Raw genomic sequence first — 13,612 nt, forward strand, 5'->3', positions numbered from 1 at the left:
CGTGAGCTATTTCCAGAACACTCCGTGGGCACTTCAGCTGTCTTGAGGAAGCACCACTTTGGAGACCCCTGCCCTACTGTTTGCTAATGATAGACTAAAGATTATACAAATACCAATCCGATTTCTGCCTTATCTGATGTTCTCAATGTATATGAAGCTGTTTCGATTGTGTTTTAACGTTCTAATGGGAGAGCGTCTGTTTCTTCTGTTAGTGTCCGACTTTTTGTGTATTCTCTTTGCGGCTTTAAAATAAGGAACTTCATTTGCTGAGGAAGCAATGAGTCAAGTGAGCACTCTGATTACTCAATATGTCACCCATCGCTGACGTTGATTGATCGCAAAATGCTTAGTGCTCCGCGTCTGACGTTATTTAATACAGTGATCGCTAACATCTGTCGGTGCGGTCTTGAGACAAGACTTGAGGATACTGAAGAGTGTGAGTTGTGAGTGAAATCCTGCTTTTAAGGCATTTTGTTTTTTCTCAAATATTTTTTCAGTTAGTATTGGTAACGGTTGCTAACAGGTTGTTTTCTGTCTCCTTTTGAAGATTACCCCAATTGTGTCAGGGAGAAACATGCTTTTTGTGTGTGTGTGTACTGTAGTATACGTAAGATGCTTCATAAACATGTGGTTTTGCCAGCTTGTTACTGGAAACATCAGGGCGTTGTGTATTTCACAAGATGACATGTTCTGCCTGTTGATTATCGAGTCATCGGGCAGTTTGAAAGAGGTCTACGCTTTGCTGAATATGCTTGTTTTTTATTTTTGTTTTCACCACATTACAAATGTTTTTCCATGGTGTCATTAGATTTTCACCAATTTATCAATTGTGATGTATTGTGTACTTTTTCTTTTTTGCTTCTTGACCAGGCGGCCTTCCCCATATCCGTCTCCGCTTCAATGGCTGCTGATGATTACAACCCTGTAAGTTATTTTCTTTTATTCTTTTTCTTTTTTGTGCATGCATACATTTTTTTCGGTCTTAGAGTATCAAATTTGCCCGCCATAAGAAAATCTTCAGATGAAGTTGGAGGATGGTTCTCTCTTGCTCTGTTACTCAACCAGTGTGCCACTGCATACTAATTTTCTGCTAGACATTCTTTGTAGTGCCACTGGAAATTCTCAAGATTTAATATTCTTCTTTTTTTTCAAAATAATAAGTAAAGAATACTGTGCATTGTTTTAAAAAATGTGTTCCACTTGAAGATCATTCTTATTTTTAGTATATTTTTCAAATTCTCTAGAAAAAAATAAAAATCTAATAAAACTACAAAAAAAAATCAAAATAATATCAATAAAACAAAAAATAAAATTTAAAAAATACGTTCCAAATGTATTTAACTGTACTACCATCTGAACCACGCCCCCCGCCACCAAAAAATATAATTATATTCAAGAAAATTTGATGAAAAGGTTTAAAATACATTGAATAAATAAAATGGATGCAAAGAATATTTTTTTAAGATATTTTGCATGAGTGGTGTGCCTAAATAATTTCTAAATGAAAACCCTGCCCTTTGGTTAAAGGTTGGAAGTTATTGATTTTTTTCAGTAGTGAGCAAACTACGGTCCATGGGCCATATGCTGCCCGTCAAGCTTTTTTTATCCAGCTTGTAAAATAATAAATATTGTTAAGAATACAATGATAATGTGATGGTGCTACTCTTGTTCCTGGTGGCTCCAACATTGAAATAGCTGCCTTTATTTTTCTTGCTATTCTATGATCATGTTTTGTTTTGTTATTTTCCATTAAAAACAACAACCTCTGAACAAACCATATTGCATTGCAAGTTTTGATTTATTACTTTGGTTTCAAAACCAATCTGATCTTGCTATTCTATAAAGACATATCTGTTTTCAGTTTTTATTATTATTTTTTTTAATGGAATGTAAAACAAAATGCACCCAAAAAAAAGAGTGCAATGTCTTTATGAAATTACCACAACAATATGAGAAAAATTGAATTGGCCTACATTTTTTTCTCCTTGTATTGGATTCAAGAATGTATTGGTTGATACAAAATACGGCCCTTTAGGCAAATTTTTAAACCGGATGCAGCATGTGGCTTAAAAGGTAAGCCCACCCCTGATCTAGTGGCATTGATAGTGTTTTTTTAACTTTTGTCTATTTTATTTAAATAATTTGAGCCATAAATAGCAAGACAATGTCAAGGAACGGTTAAGGATCCTCATTATTGTTGAGGATGTGTGTGCTTGCATAGCGTGTGACAGACAGAGGTAGAGGGAGAAAGAGTGCACCTGTGACACTTGCAGTATGAAACAGGATGTTACAGGCAGCCTCTTGTAAGTCGCTGGTTCTCGGTTAGCATGCTCTTAAATTTTCCGACTTTTGCATTGAACTGTCCCCATCCTGTGTGTCTCTTCAAAAGGTCTCGCTGCGACACAAGTCAAAGAAGAAGAGTCGAGGAGGTAAGCCGTCAACTTCCACTCCAAATATAATTTATCTGACAGACCTTGAGATGTAATTGGCATCTTTAAGGGATAGAGTTTTCTTTAATTTGGTGTTTGTTAATTTATAAATCTGTATCGTATTTACAGTATAACTATACTGTTGTGAAGTAGACAAATATCTGTACGTGTTTGTATTTCACAAGCTAACTTTAGGTCACTGGAAACATTTGAGCTTTCAAACTGCACAGGACCTTTAAGCGTGTGCTTGGATCTCATTGTAACGTTTGCATTTATCTGTGTGAACAGGCAATGGTGCGATGAGCAGGCGGCGAGTTTCCGTCAAAGAGCTGGGTCAACCAGACCACCAGGGTTGGTTGTACAAGAAGAAAGAGGGCAAAGGTTTCCTGGGGATCAAATGGAAGAAGTTTTGGTTTGTCCTCAAGAAGACAGCGTTGTATTGGTACACAAACCAGCTGGTGAGAAATACGTTACCTTTTTATTCTGTTTTTTTTTTTTTTTCAAACTCAATGTCCAGTTGAGAGGATGTCTGTCTTTATGTATTTTCTATTTTCAGATTTAAAAGTAACACACGCATTGACAGTGGGAACACCCACTGTATACTTAGCAAATTTAGTCATGACATTTACGTTAAGTAAAAGCTTATTTTGCAAAATGCAGAAGTTGAACAAGCTCTAGAAGTCTTCCCAAAAAAGCGATGTTTTATGACAAAAAAATTGTCATTATTTTACAAAATAGGGCATTTAGCTGAAGCAATATAAACACAAAAATATCATTTTCAATGAAGCACCAAAAAAGGTAAAACATTTTTTAAAACATCCATCCATCCATCCATTATCTCTGCCGCTTATCCTCAGTTGGGTCGGGGGGGTGCTGGAACCCATCCCAGCCATCTTCGGGCAGTGGGCAGGGGACACCCCGGACTGGTTGCCAGCCAGTCGGTAACTTATTACGTTAGGTTGTCAGTGCTACCAAATACTACGCATCCGCTGTTGATAACTAAGCTAGTTTTTAGCAAATTATGAAATTTTATATGAAAACTATGTAAATTGGGAGGGACAAGCAATGCTCTTTTTTTGTAGTTTGTTCCATGTTTTTTTATGCTTTATTAGTTTCATCTGCTGGAAACGTGGAGTAACAACAGGTTTGATGTGTGGTTTATTTTTGTCATGTCAAGACTTATTTATTTGTATAGCCCTTAATCACAAGATGTCTCAAATGACTGCACAGGATTACAATTATACCATCGCCTGATCCAAAACCAGCATGCAGGCAAGGAAATGAACCGCTTTCAATTTGGAATGGTGCTTTTAAATGCTTATACGAAAAAAATAACACAATTTAAAAGTTCCCTTTATCCAATCTGAAATTAGATTTTCAATTTTTGGCAGCTCTGGGTTCTGAGATCAACACAATGTTTGCTTTCAAGTAAATACAAAAGACAATAGGTCTTTTGTAATCAAACATAGCTGTATTTTTTGAGCTGTAATTCTTATAATTAAAATAATTTTAATCAAAAAGGTATCAAAAGGACTAATCACTAATTACATTAGTTGACAATGTATTTGATCATTGATTTGTTTTTACACCCCTAACAACCCTGATGAAAACATTTGTGAATCTGACTGGTTCAACTCTCAGAAATGTCACAGATGCGTAGCAAGAGGAAATAGAAGAAGTAGCTAACTGGGGGTGCTTTTGCCAGGAAGTGGCTTCAAGTCATTTGCTCATCATCTTTTCACATTCGGCTGTTGTTTAATGTTTTGTTGCAGGCGGAGAACGCCGAGGGCTACATTGACCTCACTAACTTCATGATCGACCGAGCCATTGAGTGCAAGAAAAAACAGTAGGCATTCATTTTTAAAAGAAGTTGGAACATTTTCCACTGACTCTCACATTATCAGAAGTTAAATTCACAGAAAACTGTATGATTTTGTTTTACACCCCATCACACTGCTGTCTCTTCTTGTTTGCAGTGCGTTCAAAGCCTGTCACCCTCAAGTCATGATGTTTTATTTTGCTGCTGAAAACCATGAGGAAATGAACTTGTGAGTTACAACTATAATGCCACATTCACTGCATTTTGCAAAATACTTGAACGTAAATGATATGTTGAAATTCTGCTAATAAATAATTGCGTACATGTGTTCCAGATGGTTGAACAAGCTCGGGCTAGCCTCCATTCACTATGAACCCACCGAACAAGAAACAGCAGCTGGTGAGCTTCTGGATAGAACTTGGTTTAGTGTGATTAAGCATAATTCTCTAGCGCTTACAGTCGATAATTGCCTATAAGCCCAATTTAGAACCATGAAATCCAATACTGAAATCGGGGGTTGGCTTATACGCGCATAAAACAAAGTGAACACAGAGCAGAGCCAGACAGGCAGAAACACCCAAATTAGGCTTTTGGTTTTCCTCCACCAAGCTTAATCGTCGCAAGTCCAACCATTTGGCCGACTCAGGTGCTTCGCCTGGCCCCCAATTTTCAGACTTCATTTTGTGTCTACAATGTCACACTGTCGCGCCGTCTCATCGTGCTTTCCCGTCGGCCGATCTCGTCTTCCTGTTCAGTCAATAAGCGTCAACCCGTTTGTGTTTTAGAGGGATCACATCTCATTTCACCGATAATATTGAGTCCCAACAAAGTTAAAGATAAGGACAATAGGAAAAAGGGTAACAGCAATCAAGTCAAAGAAGGAAAAAAATGGCAAAATATAAAAATGATGGACATGTGTTTGCTACTTAAGGTACAGTAAATGGGTTAAAATTGTTTTATCTTCATCTGTATTACTGGTTAAGTAATCTCTATTATCTACTCATTTAAATGATTATCTTTCTTTAGGTACACGTTTCATTAATATTTTGGGTATGTATTACTTAGGATGTGGCTATTTTAATGCAGTATTAGGGGGGCGGCTTAATGTGATGTAGGCTTATTTGTGAGTATATACGGTAAATAAACGTGCATATATTATTACTCGTACGGATGTTCACATTGTTTACTTTTTTATCCTAAAGATAAACAAAAAAACTCAAGTAGTGGGGAAGGGTCAGGTAGCCATTTTAAACGTATTCAATGTGAAGATTCCTCAATTGAACTGTTTTTTAAATTCTAACATTATTCTTTTTTTTCTAGAAATATTACATTTTATTTTGTATGTAGTAATAATAGTTTGGTATTATTTTAGTTGAAACAAAATCTTAGAAAAATTATCATTTTACTCATTTGAAATATTATTTCTCTTATTCTATTTATTTATAGTAAAGTAATAGAAATGATACTTGAAATGAGCTACATTTTCTGCCAAATAAGTAGGATTTTTGTTCAGTGTGTAGATGTCCAAATGTAAAAGTCTTCCTAATCTATCTAATCCGTACAATTTTGGATATGTGGAGGAAGCCTGCCAATTTTGGTATGGGACGGTATACAAACTAAACATTTATTAATTGATTAATCGCCTAGAGTTGTTTGTTGATTTGGATTTTACATTTTGGATGTTTCGGAACAAAGATGCTTCATATTGCTGGATTGTGTCTTTCCCTAAGACATTTGGTCTCCTAACTTTATATAAACCCATTTAGTTTGGAGGTTTTATGTGTGCCTTAGAGTGCTACAGTGAGGCCAGTGACCATGAAGAAACAGAAACCACTGACATACCACCACCACCATATTATGAGCAGACCCTGCGGGATTCTATAGCTCCTCCTGGTCCACCTGGTAGCACAAATCAGGTCAGTGTCCTAGGTTTCATTTTATATTCATATTAACATTTATTTTTATGATGAAAATGCAGGACGTATTCCATAAATTGCTGGTAATATCTTGGTCCCTCAGGGTACTCTTCCTCCACCGTACTCCTCGACGGTCTCCAGCGAAGCAAACGGCTCACATTCCTCGCCCCTCAGCACGATGACGTCGCAGAGTTCGTCGGCCTCGTCTATCTCCAAACAGCGGCAGTCCTGGTTGGACCTGGTAGCCCAGGTGTCTCCTGCTCCTGCAGGTGAAGCGTCTGCCGTGTGTTCGGTCCAAGTGCACTTGCATCAGCCTCCGGGTGAGGAGGATACGCCGCAGTTGGCTGAAACGGAGTCCTCTCAGGGAGGGGCGGGAAAGATGGAGGCTTCGGGTGAAGCAGAAAAAGGTGAGATTTTTCCATTATTCAACAAACAAGGGATAGGTGATATATTTTAACATCTTTCAAATTATTCCTTTTTTGTTAAGTTTTTGTGACCAGGAAATGCAAAAAAAACTTATTTTGAAGTAACAATTTTTGCAATTGTTTAACACAATTGACGATCGCAATTCTCCATTTGCGTGCTCCTTTTTTGTTGTAGACTTAGACAAGGATCAAGAACCTTTTTGTCCCAAAGATCCATAAAGGCAAAATATATTTATTTCATTTTATTTATTTTTCTGTGAGAGAGACACACCGTATATTTTAAGACAAAATTCAACAAAACCGCCAAACCTGATCTCCAGACAAAAGCTAGATCTTAAGCGCATTTTTGTTGGTGTTGTTGTACACTCTTAGAAAGTCTTCAGTAAAAAAAAAAAAAACACCCACATTTAGGTCACAAAATTATGGATTGGTCCACTCCGGGGATCAAATTGATCCAAGTTTCTGAGTAGTTTTGCACACAGCTACCAAGGGTTTTGGAGGTGATTATAGCTAAATTACTCACATTTGGTTGGGCGCAACTTTCAAAAAGGATCATTTATTTGGGTTGTTCAAAATGAAAAGGTCGGGATTCTTTTGGCGCTTGTTTTGGACAAGGTGACCCATTTTTTTCTTAAATTAAAAAAAAAACAAAATGACACAATTTGGTGGGTTTAAACTTTAAAACAACATAAACCTATTTTCACGTTAGTTCTTAGCAAAATCAATTTCAGTTATTTTAGTATTTTTTAAGTTTTGGAATAGCTTCCTTATTTTGACTATACTGTATATACCTCATACACCTCCCTTCCTCTCCGACCTCCTTCACACTGCCACACCATCCCACACCCTCAGATCATCTTCCTCTCTCTATTTCACTATACCCCCTGCCCGCCTAAGCTCTTTGGGGAGCAGAGCTTTCAGCCGCTCTGCCCCCCAGCTCTGGAACTCATTGCCGCCTGACCTCTGATATTCTGCGACCCTGTCCACCTTCAAATCCGGACTCAAAACTCCTCTTCAGACTTGCCTTTTCATGACCATCTGCCTCACATACCCGCCCCTAATGTGTTTTATTTGCTATTTATTACTTACTTGCTTGTATTACTCTTTCTTTATTGTTGTGTCCTATAAATTGCAGTGACCTTAGGTGTCCTGATAGGCGCTTTGAAATACAATGTATTATTATTATTATCATTATTAGGTATTCTTATTATTGGGTATTAAAAATACCTTGTAAGAGAGGCCAATTGCAGGGAGATTACATATAAGATGTGGGGGGATTTGTTTTGTACTGTATGACACATTTTATGGCGCTGTTTTTTTTTTTTTTTAGTATTTTTGCACTTTGGTTGGTGTGGGGGCAGTGTTTAAAAGAAAAGGTCCCATTTTGGGGGAGTTATTTTAAACAAATTGAGCCATTTACTCTAGTTTTTTTTTTTTTTTTTTTTAAAGAATAGATTTTTGGGTGCTCCTTGTCCAACCCATAAAAATGTTGATCAAGGTGGATAGATACACTCTTCTTAGTTATTTTTGACTCGTCCTTTTTTTTTTCAAACAAAAGTTACAATTCTATCCATATATATGTTTGTTAGAACTCAATTCAATATTTGATTCTGTAGTTTAAAAGTCAGATGTTGCCATACTGACTGCTATTATTAAGTAGTTCATCTCTTTTTGCAGCAATTGTAAACACACACACACAAAGATATTCCAATAAACATACGAAAGAATAAACAAAATGCCGTTTCTGAACTTTGTTCCACTGGCAGTCACATTTAACACTCCCAGCTGAGAACCTACTGGATGTAAGTTGCATGTAATTTGTGTGTGCCATTGCTGTCGGGGCTGTTTAACGCTTGATCTTCGATGACCTTCCACCTACTTGACGATAATCACGGTGTCGCGTGACTAATGTTGCTGCAGGCAATCACAACAATGACGCTGATGAGATGGAGAAGCTATACATCCACCTGAAGGAAGCCAGCTTGTCACCAATAGGAGACCGCAAACCGTCTACGAAACGGGAATTCAGGGCCTCCTTTGTTAAACGCTGCAAAAACCACACTGTTAACGATAAACTGCATCTAATCAGGACGCTCAACAGCACATTGAAGGTGCGTCTTTTCATTTCAATGTAGCTCTTTTTTTGTGTGGGAGTGAGGGGTGTAAACCAATGGCAGGCTGTGCATTTCACACCTCGGCGTTCTGTAGTTCTACGTCTGAATCAAGTCCCTCAATAACATTTATGGCTATAAAATTATTACTGTAAATACATCTGTGACACATATAAAAACATCAATAATATTCCATATAATTTTTTTAATACTAATTAGGGATATAGCCATATTTTACTCACCAAAAATTATTTTTATTTGTAGACAAACTTTATCCTCCTCTCTTCACCTATGAGTGGACAGGTGTTAATGTAAACCTGTGTTTCTCCAGTAATGAGAGAGAAAAAAATCTTCTCATACGTTCCTAGGTTTGTGGATCCAGCGCTTTCATCCCTGAAATGAAAGTTCCTGCTTGCCATGGTATAGACAGGCTTGCTAGTTTTGGAGTTTTCCAACCTTTCTTTAAGGTGGGGTGCGTAGTTAGAAGTGATCTTAAAAGTTTCAAAAAAATATATATTTTCTCTACCAAGGTTGTGTCTTAAATGCCCGAAGAGCCTTTGTGCTTTATTTTCCATTGCGCCTATTTTTTTCTATTTTACTTTTATCAGACCTATTCAAGAAGGCTCAAACCCCCAAGAAGATGGAAAAAAGAAGAGTTTATTTGAACGCCTCTGAGGAATGCGGTGTACTTGCACACAAACAATGTGTTACTCTGCCTCCATCTCCTGGCTTAAACTCATGATTGCAGCCTTAAGTTTTCAGACCGCGGAATCCACCTTTAATAATATCAGCTTTTTTTTTTTAAAGTCCACCTATTTTAGTATTCATGGACAAAATATGATATATGATTCAGATATTCTAGGCCAGCAGAGAAGGCCTTGTAGGCACTGATGGCCCAACATTGATGTAAACAGTTGATGGTTTTAAAACTTGTTCATCTTTCTTTCTCATCACAGTCGAAACAGGCGGATCTGCAGGCACTCGAGCAGGTGCTGTCGGATCCCAAACTGACCTCTGTCAGATTCAGAGAATGGAAGGAAGCCAACGGGCCACTTGTGCAAGAGATTTGTGTCCTAAATGACCAGCAGCAGGAGGAGTCAGAGGCCCCCCAAGATGGTGCTTCAGCAGTTGCAGCTCATTTGGCTGAGACTAGTTTATAAATGCTGCTTGCTTCATCTTCCACTGACTTGTCACAGGCACTCACACTGCTGTTGATTTTTTAAACAGGACTACTGTAGACTTTTTGCTCTCTTTTCAATTGGAATATGATTTTTGAGACATAAAAATCCTCAATAGAATCTGCACAACCATTTCCTAAGTAGCGGGTCACTATTTAATGTGAAACGTGGGCGAGTATTACTTTTGGTATTTCATTTGAAAGATTAGCAAATGTTACAGGTGATTTCATTTATTTTGGCCTTCGAGTTTTGGAAATATATTGCATTGCTTTCTACATGGAGAATCTCTGTTTTTGTTTTTGTGTGTACTGGCTGTGCATTTTTTATTTTATTTTTTTAGTGTTTTCGGTGTCATGCAACTTAAATTTCTGTTACATTTTTCTGGAACCAAACAGAAGAGTCTGCACATCTATTATGTGCATTGATTTCATAATGGTCATTCAATTTTTCACCTTTGTAAGAATTTTAAATGTGAAGATTTTTTTAATGTTTCAAAGTCAAGTGTTGTATGTTTTCTTGCTTAACAACTGTAAATTAAACCAAACCCAATAGTAATGTGTATTCATTGTATTGGTATAATCTACGCTCGAAATCATGTTGCGAAATCAATCCAAACTATGACAAATAGCTCTATACCTGATCCATAGAAACAAAAACACTATTCAGGCTTTCTACATTTCATGACTTTACAGACTGCACAGAATGTGTCTGACGTAAATGCTGCAGCAAAGCTTTTAACTCGGACAATTTTAGTTGATCTGCAGTGGCTCCCTGTGAGTTTAAGATATGATTTTAAGATTCTATTGGCAACATAAAAAACGGTATTGACTTGCCCCCTCTTATCTTTCTGATTTAATTGCCCCAATGACCCTGTCTGAGCCTTCGCTCGGAAAATGCTGGTCGATTAGTGACTCCAGATTCAAGAAAAAATGTGCAGGTTCGCGAGAGTTCTCCATTCGGGCTGGTGCCGTGGAATGCTCTTCCTTCTGATACAAGATCTGCAACCTCAGTGGAAGTGTTTAAATCTATGCCTAAGATACACTTTTGTTCTAAAGCTCACGAGTGATTTTGATCTCATGCTCTGTCCTCTCGTCCTAAAGGGAGATGGAATAGCCTGGATGTTGCACGATACATCTATTTTGAGCCATCGTACCAGCACTTGGGTCTGATGTACGCTATCATTTAGAACTAATGTGTCAAACATGCGGCCCGCAAACTGGCTCAGGCCCACCGACAGATTGCAGAAGGCCTGATAGACAACGCTAAGAAAAGAGCAAGGGAAACATGAGCTGCAGTTTTAAATATGTCCACCTGATGTCACCAAATTCGGGTTTCAACTTACTAAGACACTAGCTGTATTTCTCTTTGTCTCTTTCCTGTTTTTTGCTCTCTTTCTCTTCTCTCCTTTTCTCCTAATATTTTGTTACTCTTTCTCTTTTTGTTCTCTTCCGCTATCTCGGGGCGGCAGTAGCTCAGGAGGTAGAGCGATCGTTTTAGGATTAAGGGATCCCAGTTCGAATCCCGGCTTGTCCGTGTTACATGCCGAAGTGTCCTTGGGTAAGACACTGAACCCCCAATACCCCCAATAAGCAGGTTAGCGCCTAACATGGCTGCACAGATCACGGCCGCTATTGGGAAATGTGAAGCACATTGTAAAGCGCTTTGGGAAGTCATTGACTTGAAAAGCGCTATAGAAATGCAGATCATTTAATTTCATCTCTTTTTTTCTCTTCAATGTTCCACCTCTGTTTCTGTTTCTTTCCCTCTCTTTTTCTCATTCTCTTTTTTTTTCTTGTCCTTGAGGGAGAAGGATGAGCCTGTTTTTTGCACGGTGCATGCATTTCAAGCCATGGTATACCTGGGTGCCCCCTAATGACAGCGAAGGTGCCCACCAATAACGGGTCATTTTCAATTTTTTGCAAAAATTGTTTTTGTTTTTCTTTTGTGGTTGACTGAGTCTATTAAACCTTATTTCTAACAATTAACCTGGTAATAACTTATTAACAAAATAGTAATAACATGATCTGTTATTTTATAAATGCATATCAAAGTGGGTGTCCTTTGCACTTATTAGTAACAAAAAGTACCTCTCAGCTTGAAAAAGGTTGGAGACCCCTGACTTAGAACCTGCTGCACCGTTAAAGATTTTAGGACAGAAAGCTGTCTACTGGACATTCGGCTATTCCATTATCTCATGTAGATGATGTCTGTGTATTGTCTGTTGATGTCCTTGCAACATCCATTGCAGCCTGGTTATCCTGGAAGGGGGATAACCGCATTTGTGGTCCCTTCTCAAGATTTTGTGATTGTCCTCATGCTGCAGTTTTTGAGTTTTTCCCTTGCCTTCATGTAGGTTTCACATCAGGGCATGTAGAAATGGTGTAGCCCTTTTGCGATTAAGGGCTACACAAATCAACATGAGTGGACTTGACTCGCCCTCTCGCTTTCTCTTTTTTATTTTCTCTCTCCTCTTTTATTTATTTTTCTCTGTATTTCTTTTCCATCTTTTTTCCTCTTTATCCCCCTTTATCTCTCATCTCTCGCTTTCTTATTTTCCTCTCTCCTCCTTTTTCTCTATTCCTCTCTTTTTTCCCTTTCTCTTTCTATTTCTCTATGCCTCTCTCTCTTTCTTATTTTCTGTCCTCTTTTCTCTTTCTCCTTTCTTTCTTTCTCTCGCTCTCTCGCTTCCTCGCTCTTTTTGTGATTGAGGGCTATACAAGTCAAAATGAATTGACATTGAAACACGTCATGGTATTGCGAAGCTTTAAACGTTGCTGGTCATATTTGTATTTAGGCTGGTCAATAACAATTACTTCCCTCCGATTGTTACAGCGCTATTGTATCGTGACTCGTAGTTGACCCTGTTTATCGCTAGGTGTCGCGTGTACTGTACCATAGTTGTCCTCCGGTGCTTATGCGCCATATTCCATCTCGCCTACAGCGAAGCATGCAATTCCTAAATATTTTACCGTCTGAATAGTTGCAAAGAGCCTGATCACCTAAACGTCACCATGGATGCCGTGAAAGCCTTCAACAATGAGGTTTGTTGCAGTATTTGCATTAGATTCAACACAGCGAGGGAGGAATCACGTATCCTCGTTGAAGCTAGTTAGCTGAAGCTAACGCTAGCGGACTTTTGCTAGGCCGCATACGTGAACACAACGTCATTTGTATTGTTTATTTGCCGAACTACTCGTGTAAACATTCACACAGTTGCATAGAACTACAAAACTACTACATTGTTATTACGGACATCTGAGGTGCGAAATTAAAGCCGGACGTGCGGCTAACGTGAGCAAGCTACAAGTTAGCTAGCGCGCCTGATTTCGGGGGACTTGGAGCGCTAGCTTAAGCATCACTGACACCCCTAAAATGACACTGTAAATAGTGTCATTTTATCGGGTAATATTGTTGGCGTTTTTGTTATCCTTTAAAAGGAAATTATTATAAACATATCATAACCATGAACCCCCAAACCAGTACGTAATCCTTTTACCCTCCTATTTCTTGCTTAACTGTACGTTTTTAGACTTTCACAAAGCTGTACAAAGAAACAGCAGATAAGACTGAATTAAAAGTGCCATTATTTGTTAAAAAAGTAGATATGAACTTATTGTTTAAAAAAAACAACAACTTTGAAACAATCTAGAGAATTGTGACATTGTAACAGGATTATACAACTACAGTATAGATGTCATTCAATAGGTCTGATATGGATCAATCCATGTATTGAA

General features: G+C 38.0%; 2 protein-coding genes across 5 annotated transcripts in view; both read left to right on the forward strand.

Moving 5' to 3' along the window:
* LOC148351551 (connector enhancer of kinase suppressor of ras 3-like) overlaps positions 1-10,433 on the forward strand; it is a 71,068-nt gene extending 60,635 nt beyond the window's left edge. For both annotated transcript variants that reach the window (XM_088354003.1, XM_088354002.1), the window contains 10 exons: positions 871-924; positions 2,390-2,429; positions 2,718-2,887; positions 4,202-4,275; positions 4,406-4,477; positions 4,583-4,647; positions 6,040-6,164; positions 6,268-6,571; positions 8,510-8,700; positions 9,657-10,433. In XM_088354003.1, coding sequence (XP_088210129.1) covers positions 871-924; positions 2,390-2,429; positions 2,718-2,887; positions 4,202-4,275; positions 4,406-4,477; positions 4,583-4,647; positions 6,040-6,164; positions 6,268-6,571; positions 8,510-8,700; positions 9,657-9,860 — 1,299 coding nt within the window. In that variant the 3' untranslated portion in view covers positions 9,861-10,433. The remainder of the gene's footprint in view (positions 1-870; positions 925-2,389; positions 2,430-2,717; positions 2,888-4,201; positions 4,276-4,405; positions 4,478-4,582; positions 4,648-6,039; positions 6,165-6,267; positions 6,572-8,509; positions 8,701-9,656) is intronic.
* Positions 10,434-12,778: 2,345 nt separating this feature from the next.
* The window catches only part of scaf8 (SR-related CTD-associated factor 8), a 109,680-nt gene continuing 108,846 nt past the window's right edge, over positions 12,779-13,612 (forward strand). For 2 of the 3 annotated variants that reach the window (XR_015852832.1, XM_088354000.1), the window contains exon 1: positions 12,779-12,919. Coding sequence is in view for 1 of the 3 variants with exons in the window: in XM_088354000.1 (XP_088210126.1) it covers positions 12,890-12,919 (30 nt within the window). In the remaining 2 variants the exon portion in view is untranslated. The remainder of the gene's footprint in view (positions 12,920-13,612) is intronic. The other variant, XM_088354001.1, reaches the window with a different exon arrangement.

This window comes from Urocampus carinirostris, chromosome 15, assembly GCF_059441175.1.
Source record: "Urocampus carinirostris isolate Australia breed hairy pipefish chromosome 15, RoL_Ucar_1.0, whole genome shotgun sequence".
Lineage (NCBI taxonomy): Eukaryota > Metazoa > Chordata > Actinopteri > Syngnathiformes > Syngnathidae > Urocampus > Urocampus carinirostris.